The sequence below is a fragment of the Phaethon aethereus genome (genome assembly GCF_964289735.1).
Source record: "Phaethon aethereus genome assembly, chromosome: 2".
NCBI classification, from domain to species: Eukaryota; Metazoa; Chordata; class Aves; order Phaethontiformes; family Phaethontidae; genus Phaethon; species Phaethon aethereus.
The window spans coordinates 70,499,865-70,514,093 of NC_138582.1; the positions used below are offsets into that span (position 1 = coordinate 70,499,865).

Genomic DNA, 14,229 nt, shown 5'->3' on the forward strand with positions numbered 1-14,229 from the left:
GGAGCTCTCTCTTAAATGTCGACTCTTCACACGTAAGATACCCAAACTTCTTCCTGGGAAACCCTCAGGTCTGTAAGATTTTAGGGAGTTCAGATGCCCTTCTTGTACCCCTGTGACTTTTAATTTGAGATTTATAAACATTAGCACTGTGTCAGAAGGAGTCTTATGGGGGAGCCAAATGAATACTGGTCAGCATACTCCTTTTGTTTTTTTCTGAAATACTTGCCTATGGATAGCAGCAGTGTTAAAAAAAACAACTGTGGTGAGTTGACCTTGGCTAGAGGCCAGGTGCCCACCAAAGCCACTCTATCACTCCCCCTCCTCAGCTGGACAGGGGAGAGAAAAGTATAACAAGAAGCTTCTGGGTCGAGGTAAGGACAGGGAGAGATCAGTCAGCAATTACCGTCACATGCAAAACGGACTTAACTTAGGGAAATTACTTCAATTTTTTTTACCGATCAAATCCAAGTAGGATAATGAGAAATAAAACCAAATCTTAAAACACCTTCTCCCCACTCCTCCTTTCTTCTTGGACTCAACTTTGTTCCTAATTTCTCTACCACTTCCCCTCCGAGTGGCACAGGGGGACAGGGAATGGGGGTTGTGGTCAGTTCATCACACCTTGTCTCTGCTGCTCCTTCTTCCTCAGGGGAGAACTCCTCACACTCTGCCCCTGCTCCAGCCTGGGATCCCTCCCACGGGAGATAGTCCTCCACCAACTTCTCCAATGGGAGTCCTTCCCACGGGCTGCAGTTCTTCACAAACTGCTCCAGCCTGGATCGCTTCCACAGAGTGCTGTCCTTCAGGAAGAGACGGCTCCAGTGTGGGTCCCCCGCAGGGTCACAAGTCCTGCCAGCAACCCTGCTCCAGCCTGGGCTCCTCTCTCCATGGGTCCACAGGTCCTACCAGGAGCCCACTCCAGCGCAGGCCTCCCACAGGGCCACAGCCTCCTTCAGGCATCCCCCTGCTGTGGCGTGGGGTCCTCCCCGGGCTGCAGGTGGAGATCTGTTCCACCAGTGTGGAGCTCCATGGCTGCAGGGGCACAGCTGGCCCCACCAGGGTCTTCCCCAGGGGCTACCAGGGAACCTCTGCTTCAGCGCCTGGAGCCCCTCCTGCCCCTCCTACTGCCCTGGCTTGGGGGTCTGCAGGGCTGCTGCTCTCGCACATTCTCACTCCTCTCCTCTGGCTGCAGTTGCACAGATTTTTTTTCTCCCCTTCTTAACTCTGTTACCCCAGAGGCGCTGCCACTGTCGCTGATGGGCTTGGCCTTGGCCAGCAGTGGGTCTGTCTTGGAGCCGGCTGGTGTTGGTCCTGTGAGACACGGGGGAAGCTTCTGGCAGCTTCTCAGAGAAGCCACCCCTGCAGCCCCAACTACTACCGAAACCTTGCCACACAAACCCAACACACCAGCTCACTAGGTTAAGAAGTGTCCAGGCCAGAGTTCAGAGTTAATTCTTGAGTCTATGTAGGATCCAGGATTTCTGTTTAACAAGGTCTCTGATGCGGGTCTGTGTTAAAAAAAGCCACCTGTTGTTTTTTACTAAATTGGGACATAAAATGGTAGTTCTGTGCTTTTATATCTTTCCTGTTCCAAGAAATTAGCTGAGAGGCACAGGTGAGTGTTTAGTTTCAGTGAGTGCATTCAAGTGCCTGCAGGGTTTGTCTGGGATTCTGACTGGCTTAAAGTTGGGAATTTTTCCATTTGCATGGCAGTTGATGATTTGCTGCTTCTTGCCTCTGTTCCTACAGTGGCACGTATTCGGTCATATAGATCTTTTTTTCCTCTTAACTTCTCCCCTGCTTTTGCCTGCCATATGTCATCAAAAAAGTAAGGGAGGTGGGTGAACTTAAGCTCTTTGCTTAAGGTACCCCTGACTACCTGATATATTTTTAAGAAGTGCTTGTTCCTACTTTTATTAAGGTTTAGAAGAAGAACCACAACCTGGTTAAAATATGTTCAGTAGCATATTTTGGACAGCTTTTCGTAATCTAGACAAGAACTCAGTGACTACCAGCCTCTTTATGTGGAAACATGAGTGTTAGGTTCACTTTTAAAGAAATAGAAAGATGACTGGAATAACGCATTACTCTTGAGCAAGGAGTACGGAGGTTTTGCATTGGAGATTTAGTTTAAATATTGGAGGCAGAATTAAAAAAACCCCAACATTCTGAATATAAGAAAGTTGAGCACTGGAATAGGTTAATTGATTGTGAGGTTGTGGAACTGTATCGGTAGAGATTTTTAGAATCAGTGAATCACCTTTGTAAGAGGAACTTATGGGTCAGTGTGACACAGGGCATTGTTCTACCTGCTTAAGGCAAGGGATAGTCTTTGCCACTTTTCAGAGTGCCTTTTTACCTGTTCTCTTTGATTCTAAAATTGTTGCTTTCTGTGATGTCAGCCTATGGAAATGGAACAACAATCTTTGTCCTGCTGAAGGACCAATCTTGGTGTCCCAGCATCATCAGTTTTCCTTGCATGACATCATCTTATGACCATTTAATAGAAATATTCCCTACTTGTGTCTTCCCATGTGGGATGCACTGCAGTTTATACAGCCTTTATAGTTTAGTTGTTAATTTCAGTAAATTATTCTTGTAATGGGATTGTATTGTAAGTGTACAGGTAGGGAAAATGATGGAAAACAGTGCCTCATGCTTATGCCACAATTTCATGTAGCCTGGGAAGATGTACTGGTTAACTAAAAGACCAAAGATCAGTACAAGTATTTAGCTTTAGTGTTTCAGTTGCTCTAGTACTTTATTTTTTCTGTTTTAATGCCACTAAATGTAGACCAATGTCAGCAAATCAAAATATATACTAATTCAGTGGCTAAGTAGTTCTCTGTTGCTCATGTAGATTATGTTTTATCACTGTTTTGCAGGAAACTTTCAGCTGGTTAAGGAGATCGTTGATGAAGACCCAAGTCAGGTCAATATTACCAATGTTGACGGCGCGTCTCCGTTAATGATTGCGGCTGTAACTGGACAGCTGCCCCTTGTTCAGCTCCTGGTTGAGAAAAATGCTGATATTGACAAACAGGATAATGTTCATGGCTGGACAGCACTAATGCAGGCCACATACCACGGGTAAGATATATGCTGTCTTTGGGTCTAGCAGTAAAGAAGTTTCATTTTCTTACATCCCAATAGAAAAAAAATCTTCTTGATAGTGCCTTTGGGAGAAAAGGGGACTTACAAGATGTTCAGAGACTTATGACTTCAGTTTCCCTTGACTCTTGCACTGCCCTCAGTTTTTCAGAGCAGACCTGAATGCCATTTGGGTATCAGAATAAGTGTCACATTTGGGAACTTGAATCTTGCTCAGTAAGTGCTGGGAACATAGTGCTCCAGGCAGGCACTAAGAGCTGAAGATTTCAACTTCAATCCTTTGATGCTTTTTAGTGTTTCCTAAAATAGTGTCACCCCTGCCAGGGTTGTAGGCCTACGTGAAGTTGTGAAACTTCAAGGCAGTCACCCTTCTATGTGCCATATTTTCCAGTCTTAAAACCATTCTTATGTTCCCCTATTCAGACTTTAGTTTTCATGGAGTTTTCTGAAATGCGCCCACTGGAGAACTGATTGTCATTTTCTCTAAAGCTCCTTCATAAATGCAGGTAGGCACTTAAGACTCAGACCCCAGGAATCATAGAATAGTTTGGGTTGGAAGTGACCTTTAAAGGTCATCTAGTCCAACCCCTCTGTAGTGAGCAGGGACAGCTTTAACTAGATCAGATTCCTGAGAGCCCCGTCCAGCCTGACCCTGAATATTTTCAGGGATGGGGCATCTATCACCTCTCTGGACAACCTGTGCCAGTGTTTCACCACCCTCATTGTGAAATGCTTTGGATGCAGCCCAGGATATGGTTGGCCTTCTGGGCTGTGAGTGCACATTGCTGGCTCATGTCCAGCTTTTCTTCCACCTGTACCCCCCCAAGTCCTTGGCAGGGGTGCTCTCAATCCCTTCACCCCCCAGCCTGTACTGATACTGGTGGTTGGCCTGACCCAGGTGCAGGACCCTGCACTTGGCCTTGTTGAACCTCATGAGGATCACACTGGCCCCTTCCTCAGACTTGTCCAGGTCCCTCTGGATGGCATCATCCCTCAGGCATGTCAACTGCACCACTCAGCTTGGTGTCATCTGCAAACTTGCTGAGAGTGCACTCGATCCCACTGTCTGTGTCGCTGAGGAAGATGTTAAAGGGTACTAGTCCCAAGACAGAGGCCTGAGGGACACCACTCATCACTGATCTCCATCTGGACATTGAGATGTTGACCCCTACCCTCTGGATGCGACCATCCAACCAGTTCCAGGAATTGGCCTGGTATTTCACTTGTGATCTCTGTCATATACTTGGCATTCTCTGAATACAGGATATTTGGTTTAGGAAGGTTGTATTGTTGTAGACAAGGCCCTCAGCAAGGTGAAGATTCACTTCACTGCCTGTTAATGCTCACATTAGTTGTACAAATACAAATATTCTGCTCCAGCTTTTAATTTTAGTCAGCAGATCTCATTGGACTATGAAAGTGCAACAGAGGGGAAAAATAGGAGGTCAAGTTGTCATTGCTTTGTGAAAATTTTCTGAAGTAGTTCCTGGGACCTACATAAGATGAGATTCTCTGCTTCCTCACCGATGCAGTACTGAGAGTAGCAATAGGCATTTCACAGAAGTGCCTGAGGATCAGGTTTTCTGGTGCGACCATTTTGCTTAGCAGCAGCCACCCCAGTGCACAGCTGGTGTAGAAGCAGACAGCAGAAGGTGATGTGTAGGGCTGCTGTACCCTTGCTGGTACTCGGGCACTCCTCTTGTCTGTGGAAGCACAGAGCACAGCTGAGTGCTGCGTGTGTTCAGATACTGCCCGTTCAGTTTCCTCAAGGACTGTGTTACAAAAATTCCTTTCCCTATTATATCAGTTGGTCTTCATAGTATGAAATTGTATTAAGCTTGCTAATACACTTAATGCTTGAGGCAGTGGAATTTTACTGGAGACTTTGGTATTGTTCGTGCTTAAGTAAAACAAACTGAAGGACACCAGCTCAGTGGGAGGACCAGAAGGACATCTCAGCCCTGGAAATAAGGACTTGGCTTCTTAGAAACTTAGAACTGTTCACGAAGGATAAAAGACACCCATAGCCAACCAAGATAACATCAGCATCCTAGTCCCCTAATACATCCTTGAAACCCTCCGAGTGTTGTCTGGCGTCATAGATAAGTAACAATAGCAAGACTGACTGACATCTGGATCAGTAGTCAAGCAACAAGAATGCTGCAGAAATACGGTTGCTTTGCAAAGTTTTACTATGATTAGTAATTGGTAGTGTGGGTGTTAGTGATTAGTCAAATCATGTTGTACCTAAATGCTCAAAGTGTACGAGAACCCTGTGTAAAACCACATTAGGGGTGCCCCACTTTGTCTGGGACACCCCATGTGCATGAATAAATATTTACCCTTGTAATTCTATACTTTGCATCCTAGCCTTTCTCCTTGATTGGCATGGGCCAGTTGCAAATTTTCGTAACAACTGGAAATCTTCAGCCTCCGCAGAGCCTCAGCTTGCCCCTTCTCTGGAGGAGCAAGGGTGGAGGGTCTCTTGTTTGAAGGGAGAGCAAGCAAGGTCTGTGTGAGCCAGGGACACTAAAGGATTGTCTCTATGTGCCCTCAAGGTGCAGGACTGGAAAGCAGGATGGGGTGGGGTGTGACAGTTTTAAGGAAGAGAAGAAAAGTAATGGGAAGTATGCAGAAGAGCTGTGGTAGGGGTAAGCAGAATTTTTGTTAGAAGAGAGGAGGAACATTCCTCCTCCGTTTTAGGTTGATTTTATTTGCGTTGAGTTCAGAAGTGAAAACTTCGTCTGTAGGATAAGATGTTCTGAAGTGGAAAGGTTGAGATCTGTTTGTCAGCTTCAGTATTAGAGTTTGCAGTCATCTATTGCTACTTACGAACATTTTTGCTCTATATTGCTTATGCATGTCAGAGTTTGTTTTTATACAAGGTCAGGCTCTGCTCAAGAGGAGTTTTGTATTAATTATGTTTTCCCTAGCTTTGTTGGCTGTTCACTTATTTTGTAGGCTGAATTACAGTATTGTTTTTAACTGACGAGGCAAGTCCTGCTTATTTATTCAGATGTAGGAGAGGGGCTAATGGGAATGGGATAGTGAATTCCTTTTATGCAACTAGTTTTTATGAGGTTTTTGTTGGAAGGTGTTTCTGTTGGTTATCATTTAATGCTGACTAGTTTTGCATTTTAAACACCTCAAGGAAGTGGTAATGTGCCTTCTCAATTATATAATTAGTATTTTCAATTAAGTGAAGTACTGTTTGGAGTTTATAAATTATGTTCAGTCAGTTTGGCTTTTCCGTAGGCAATTTCTAACCTGTTTTGAATATGAAGTTGTGTTGGAGTATTAGTGATGGCATACGATGACTACTGGAACTGACCTTTGTATTTCCATTTGCTTTTTTTCCCTAGGTATTAATGGCCTTACATTGGGAAGGTGCTTGGCAGCAAATTCCAGAGTCAGTTCCAAAGAGTCAGCTTAAGAAACTGACTATCCAAATTAGGATTTTTCAGGCATGTTGATTAGTGTAACTCATAGTGAGTAAACAGTGACTCACAAAGGAATCATGGAAGCTTCTGAATAGCTTGTGAACAAATTTGAGACTTGGTTAGCTATAGAAGAGGTAAAACTCTGATCTCTAATTGAGGAGCAATGGTATAAAAAGATGAAAATGGAGTATTAGGGTTTTCTTTTTTCTTCTTTTTTTAACATGAGCACTGCCTTTTTTTCTTTCCTTAAAGAAACAAAGATGTTGTAAAGTATTTGTTAAATCAAGGAGCTGATGTCAATCTTCGTGCAAAAAATGGATACACAGCTTTTGACCTGATAATGCTGCTGAATGATCCAGGTATGTTATTTCAAAGAGCACTGAGGAAATGTACAACATAAACAGATAAACATCCCTTCCAATCTAGAAAATACATTAAAGTTGCTAGGACGGTCCAAGATGGACTGGACCAAGAAAGGATACTACCTGAAAATGGTGAGTTTTGAGTTAATTGGATAGATGAGTGTATACATTTATGGGATAACAGATTTTGTACATTCCTCTTGCCTTTGTTTTTGAAGCGGCTCCAAAATGTGTTGTTTGTGTTACTAGAGCCAGTTCAGTGGCATCTGACTGTGGTGGCCCAGGTATTCTGTAGTGTCATTAGCACAGAGCTATGAACTGGAGCTAGAAGTTTCCACTCCGTAAAAAGCAGTAAAGGGACAGGACAGAGTGCAGTCAGAACAAAACTAGTGAACGCCTAGCTGAACCTCGCACTAGGTCTGTAAAGGCTGAGAATAAACTGTTTTTATGGGAGTGCTTTAGGAAAAGGCAGCGTGTTTTGGGCAGACTTCAATGAAACACGTTTAGTTTTTGTTGTAGTTTGTTTAGCCTATATAATTTCTTATTGTTAACCTTGCCTGGTACCTGAATTGCTTTATCTGAAGCTAAAAAACACTACTGCTGATGGAACTAATGTTTGTTTTCTCTGTATTTACTCATTGTGGTGTTTTTGGTCGCTAGCAGATACCTTCCCTTTGTTAAAAGTAGATCACTAATAGTATGAAATCTTAGAAAATAAATACAGTGAATTTTTTTTATAACTAACTTCTTGTAGGACAGAGTAGTAGACAGAGTTTCTACAGTAGTAGAACTGTAGGTCAGTTCTGTTTGTCCTTCTGAAAGTCTTTCCTGACTTCTGTGTAAGATACAGATTTACAGAATATGTTTTTGCTTTCCTCTTCTCATCTCATGCTTGTTCTTTTTTCTTCCTCTTCTTTTCTTTTTTTCTTACTTTTTTTTTGTCTGCCTTTTTTCTTACCATGTCTTTTCAGTCCCTTCGTTGTCCAGGCTGAAAATTTCCTTTCTCTTTGGGATTTAATTGCAAGCTTCTTTTCTGCAACCTACACTTGAAGAAAGAATATTTATTTTTCTCTACTATCTTCTGTGTCAGGTGAGAAAAGGCAGCATCACAATACCGTTCTTAACTTACAAAGTGCGAGAGGAGGCAGTTCACTTGGTCACACATGACTGATTGTGACTGAATAGGGTGCTTATTTATATACCACCTTTAGAGAGGTGATGGTAAGACTGCAGCCCACTGTGGGCTGAGGTAGATCAATTACTACTTTTATGGGATTTAGAGGGAAAGTGTCAGCATATCAGTCATAATTTGGGAAAGCAAAGCAGACTAAGCATTATATTGATTTGTTTTCTTTTAGACACAGAGCTTGTAAGATTATTGGCATCAGCATGCATGCAAGTAGACAAAGACAAGAATAAACTAAACAACAGATCCTCTTTGCCTTGTTCCAGAAGTAGGCAATCCTTAAATGTCCCAATGTTGCCAGACGACAAAGGAGGTCTAAGGGTAAATATATTCACTCTTAATAAATAGCCAATGCATTGTTTCCTGTAATGTATGATGCAGAGAAAGTCATTGCTAAGAAGTACTTTGGATCTAAAATGTACCTGGATTTTTTGGGAGGTGATGTGTTCTGCATTCTTCATTGACAGCGCTTCCTGATTTTATGAAATGTAGCATGTGTTCAGCTTTCTTTTTGTCAGATGGCAAGGCAAAGGGAAGACTTTTAAGGAAGAGCACTGAAGCATTTTAGTGCCTAGAAGTAGATCTCGTAATTAAGTAGTGGAAGGATACTTAATTACTTCTGTAACATTAAGAAGATGTTACAGAATCACAGAATCACTAAGGTTGGAAAGGACCTTCAAGATCATCAAGTCCAACCATTAATCCAGCACCACTGTGTCCCCTAAACCATGTCCTGAAGTGCCACATCCACACGTTTTCTGAACACTTCCAGAGGTGGTGACTCCACCACCTCCCTGGGCAGCCTGTTCCAATGCTTGACCACCCTCTCGGTGAAGAAATTTTTCCTAATATCCAATCTAAACCTTCCCTGGCACAACCTGAGGCCATTTCCTCTCGTCCTATCACTAGTTAGTTGGGAGAACAGACCAACACCCTTGTCGCCACAACCCCCTTTCAGGTAGTTGTAGAGAGCGATAACGTCTCCCCTCAGTCTCCTCTTCTCCAGACTGAACAACCCCAGTTCCCTCAGCTGCTCCTCAGGAGACTTGTGCTCCAGACCCCTCACCAGCTTCGTTGCCCTTCTCTGGACACGCTCCAGCACCTCAGCATCCTTCTTGTAGTGAGGGGCCCAAAACTGAACACAGGATTCAAAGTGTAGCCTCACCAGTGCTGAGTACAGGGGCACAATCACTTCCCTACTCCTGCTGGCCACACTGTTTCTGATACAGGCCAGGACCCTGTTGGCCTTCTTGGCCACGTGGGCACACTGCTGGCTCATATTCATCCGGCTGTCAACCAGCACCCCCAGGTCCTTTTCCTCTGGGCAGCTCTCCAGCCACTCCTCCCCAAGCCTGTAGCGTTGCATGGGGTGGTTGTGACCCAAGTGCAGGACCCTGCACTTGGCCTTATTAAACCTCATACAGTTGACCTCTGCCCGTCGATCCAGCCTGTCCAGATCCCTCTGCAGAGCCCTCCTACCCTCCAGCAGATCAACACTCCCACCCAACTTGGTGTCATCTGCAATCTTATTGAGGGAGCACTCGATCCCCTCATCCAGATCATCAATAAAGATATTGAACAAGACCGTCCCTAGAACCGAGCCCTGGGGAATGCCACTTGTGACTGGCCACCAACCGGATTTAACACCATTCACCACAACTCTCATCCAGCCAGTTCTTTACCCAGTGAAGAGTATACCTGTCTGAGCCACGAGCCGCCAGTTTCTCCAGGAGAATGCTGTGGGAGATGCTGTCAAAGGCTTTACTAAAGTCCAGGTAGACAACGTCCACAGCCTTTCCCTCATCCACTAGGTGGGTCACCTGGTCATAGAAGGAGATGAGGTTGGTCAAGCAGGACCTGCCTTTCATGAACCCATGCTGGCTGGGCCTGATGCCTTGGTTGTCCTTCATATGCCCTGTGAGCACCCTCAAGACGAACCACTCCATGATCTTCCCTGGTACAGAGGTCAGGCTGACAGGCCTGTAGTTCCCAGGATCCTCCTTCCGGCCTTTCCTGTAGATGGGCGTCACATTGGCAAGTCTCCAGTCATCTGGGACCTCCCCTGTTAACCAGGACTGCTGATAGATGATGGAGAGGGGCTTGGCAAGCTCCTCTGCCAGCTCTCTCAGTACTCTGGGGTGGATGCCATCAGGCCCCATAGACTTGTGGGTGTCTAGGTGGTTTAACATGTCCTTAACTGCTTCCTCCTGGATTATGGGCAGGTTATTGTGCTCTCTGTCCCCATCTTCCAGCTCAGGGGCCTGAATACCCTGTGGATACCTGGACTGGCTATTAAAGACTGAGGCAAAGAAGGCATTAAGTACCTTAACCTTGTCCTCAGCCTTGGAGACAATGTTCCCCGCCATATCCAGGAGGGGATGGAGATTCTCCTTGCCTCTCTTCTTGTTGTTAATATATTTGTAGAAGCATTTTTTGTTGTCCCTTATGACCATGGCCAGACTGAGCTCTAGCTGGGCTTTTGCCTTTCTAATTTTGTCCCTAATTGACCTAACGAGATCCTTGTACTCTTCGTGAGTTGCCTGCCCCTTCTTCCAGAGGTGATAAACTCTCCTCTTTTCCCTGAGTCCCAGCAAAAGCTCCCTGTTCAGCCAGGCCAGTCGCCTTCCCCGCCAGCTCTTCTTGCAGCACATGGGCACCGCCAGCTCCTGCGCCTTTAAGATTTCCTTCTTGAAGACTGTCCAGCCTTCCTGGACCCCTTTGTCCTTCAGGACTGCCTTCCCAAGAGACTCTCTCAACTAGTGACCTGAACAGGCTGAAGTCTGCCCTCCGGAAGTCCATGGTAGTAAGTTTTGCTGACCCCTCTCCTTAGTTCACTCACAATTGAGAATTCTATCATGCCATGGTCGCTAAGCCCAAGACGGCCTCTGACCACCACATCTCTCACCACCAGTCCTTCCCTGTTTGTAAACAGCAGGTCAAGTGGGACACCTCCCCTGGTAGGCTCACTTACCAGCTGTGTCAGGAAGTTATCCTCCACACACTCCAGGAACCTCCTAGACTGTTTCCTCTCTGCGATGTTATACTTCCAGCAGATGTCTGGTGAATTGAAGTCCCCCACAAGAACAAGGGCTAGCGAGTGCGAGACCTCCACCAGCCGCTTGTAGAATGCTTCATCTGCCTCGTCGTCCTGGTTGGGTGGTCTGTAACAGACTCTCAGCAAGATATCTATCTCATTGGCCTTCCCCCTCATCTTTACCCATAAGCACTCGACTTGATCTTTGCAATCATTGATTTCTATACAATCAAAACACCCCCTAACATACAGAGCCACCCCACCACCTCTCCTTCCTTGCCTATCCCTTCTGTAGAGCTTATAGCCATCCATTGCAGCACTCCAGTCATGAGAAGCATCCCACCATGTTTCTGTGATGGCAACTACAGCACAGCTGTCCCGCTGCTTCCAGCTCCTCCTGTTTGTTGCCCATGCCCCGTGCATTGGTGTAGATGCACTTGAGCTGGGCTATCGATTTCAACTCCGGCATGCCACCCCTAGGCTCATTTCTAGTGAGCCTGGTTTTATCCTCTTCCCCCTTCGAATCTACTTCAAAGCTCTCTCGATGAGGCCTGCCAGCTCGTAAGCAAGAATCCTTTTACCCCTTGGAGACAGTTGCACTCCATCTGCTGCCAGCAGGCCCGGTGCCGTGTAAACCGCCCCGTCGTCAAAAAACCCAAAATGCTGACAACGGCATCAGCCCCTGAGCCGTGTGTTGATCAGGTGTGCTTTCCTGTTCCTTTCAGCATTCTTCCCTGTCACTGAAGGGATTGACGAAAACACTACCTGTGCTCCCGCTCCATCGACCAGTCGCCCCAGTGCTCTGAAATCCTTTTTGATTGCCTTTGGGCTTCTTAGTGCAACCTCATCTTTGCCAACCTGTAGGACCAACAGTGGATAGTAATCAGTGGGCCGAACCAGACCAGGGAGTTTCCTGGTGACATCTCTCACCTGGGCCCCAGGGAGGCAGCAGACTTCCCTGTGGGTTGGGTCCAGTCGACATACTGGGCCCTCTGTACCCCTCAGAAGGGAGTCGCCTACGACAGTTACCCTCCTTTTTTTCTTAACAGAGATGTCTTGATGCGTGGGGCTGGCTAACTCACCCTAGGCACCCCCTTGGATGGATCTTTGTTGGGATCCTCATGTTCCTGGCCCTTGAGTTCCAGAGCCCCATACCTGTTGTGTAAGGGCAGCTGGGATGGTGAGGGAGGCTGGCAGGGGATTCGCCAGCGTCGCCGAGCAGGGATCTGCTTCCATTTCCCCTGATCTCTTAGGTCCCCTTCTTCTGCTCGGCAGCAGGAGGGCAGGGGATCCCCTGCTGCTTGTGGAGCCTCCACCAGCTGCCTCTGCCTCACAGACAGACGGGTGTGCCTCCACTGATCCATCTCCCTCTCACACCCCCTGATGCTCCTCAGCCTCTCCACTGCCTCTGCCAGCCCTGCCCCAGGCTGAGCAGTTGCTCACCTGGTCGCACCGCACGCAGGTGGTGTCTCCGCTGGTCTCTGGTACAACTGACAGGCTCAGGCACTCTTTGCAGCCAGATACTTGGACAGCCACGTGCTTGAGCGGGAGCTCTGTCTGTGTCGCCGTATTCCTTCAGGCCACGGTTTTCAGCTGAGTGGCGACCATGACTGAGCCTCTTCTGGGAGGGCGATGGCCACCCCTCAGAACACCTCTAGTGCCGGGGGGGGATGACTGCGCCCTGCCCGCATGCCTTCCCTGCACGCCCTGCCTGCGCGAACTGCTGCGCAAACTTATGTTCACAAGTTTGGAACTGAATTTCCATTATGATCTTAATTTTAAATCTGCCTTTAAAATCCAAATATATTCCAGTTTTAGTAGACTGTTTCTATGCTCATTGCTATCTTTTTTTCTTTTTTTGAAATTGGAGTGGATATGTTATGGGGATTTGGCTAGTATCTCCTGACATAGTGAGAAACGGACTAATTATATGTTTGTTCTATGTAGGAATTGCAGCAGTAGTTATTTTATTTTACTTTTATGCTATTCAATAGACTCTAGAAGAAGGAATGATGGTGTAGGAAGGAAACTGAAGCTCTGGTAATGTACTTGAAAATACTCCTGGGACTCTGTGTGGGACAGCTCAAGAGACTGAGGGAATATATCGCTTGTCTACCTCTAGGACAGAGGGTAGACTTTATTTCAACCATAAATGGAAACAGGCTATTGGCATTGGCAGTTAAGATCATAGCAGAGGTTTTAATATGAAGAGTGGAAGAGTGTGCAGTTCAGGCTTACATGTCCTCTGGAATGCTGTATTCTTAACTCGAAACTGGCATCATCCAGTAAACAACATAGAGTCAAAACATGCCGCTTAAAAGCTTTCTGTTTGCAAAAGAGAAGGAAAAACTATGAGTCTATTTTGTTGTTGTTGCTGTTGTTGTTTATTTAGGTGAATAATTTTTGATTATAGTGTACCTCAGAATTTCCTTGAGGCCATGATCTCACCTTTAGTATAAATATTATCAGGGTCTTGAAAACACACATGGTAATTTCCAGGCTATTGTTGACATGAATTTTAAAGACCATTTAAAATTCTACTTTAGCTGAAATCTGTTTTGCAGTTTTAACTATGAAGCAGTAAGTGGTTATTTTCATATGATTATTCTTTTATTAGATATGATACAACTTCAGTATCAATTTAGATGGACCTTTTTAAGGGTGTAGTTACTTAGATGGGAGATTGTCAGAACAACTTTTGGCTCTATGGAATACAGATCAACAACAGGTCGGATTGCAATTCTTGCAGTGTTATGATGCAAAGGCTTGAATTAGGGTCATTAAAGATTATCAAGTGAAATTAAAAAAAATATAGTATTTGTCAATGATGAAGGTGGACACATGAGTACTGACACAAATTTAATATTTTGATGTGTGGAATGATTAAGTATTTGGTCTCAAAACTACAAAATATTACAGTCTTTACAAGTTAAGTCTTAATCAGGCACTTTTTCAGCAGAAATTGTGTTAGATATAGTTCTCTTATACATATAATCTGAAAGCCAATATAGCTCCCTCTTCCACCACTGTTTAAAGCTTTAGTAAGCATTCTGTCTGACCACAAGTGTGTTACATATCTTAGTCTCCTTACAAATG

General features: G+C 45.3%; 1 protein-coding gene across 1 annotated transcript in view; it reads left to right on the forward strand.

Moving 5' to 3' along the window:
* ANKS6 (ankyrin repeat and sterile alpha motif domain containing 6) overlaps positions 1 to 14,229 on the forward strand; it is a 54,077-nt gene that overhangs the window by 9,948 nt on the left and 29,900 nt on the right. Inside the window, exons 4-6 of the mRNA XM_082015000.1 lie at positions 2,886 to 3,090; positions 6,804 to 6,910; positions 8,272 to 8,420. Coding sequence (XP_081871126.1) covers positions 2,886 to 3,090; positions 6,804 to 6,910; positions 8,272 to 8,420 — 461 coding nt within the window. The remainder of the gene's footprint in view (positions 1 to 2,885; positions 3,091 to 6,803; positions 6,911 to 8,271; positions 8,421 to 14,229) is intronic.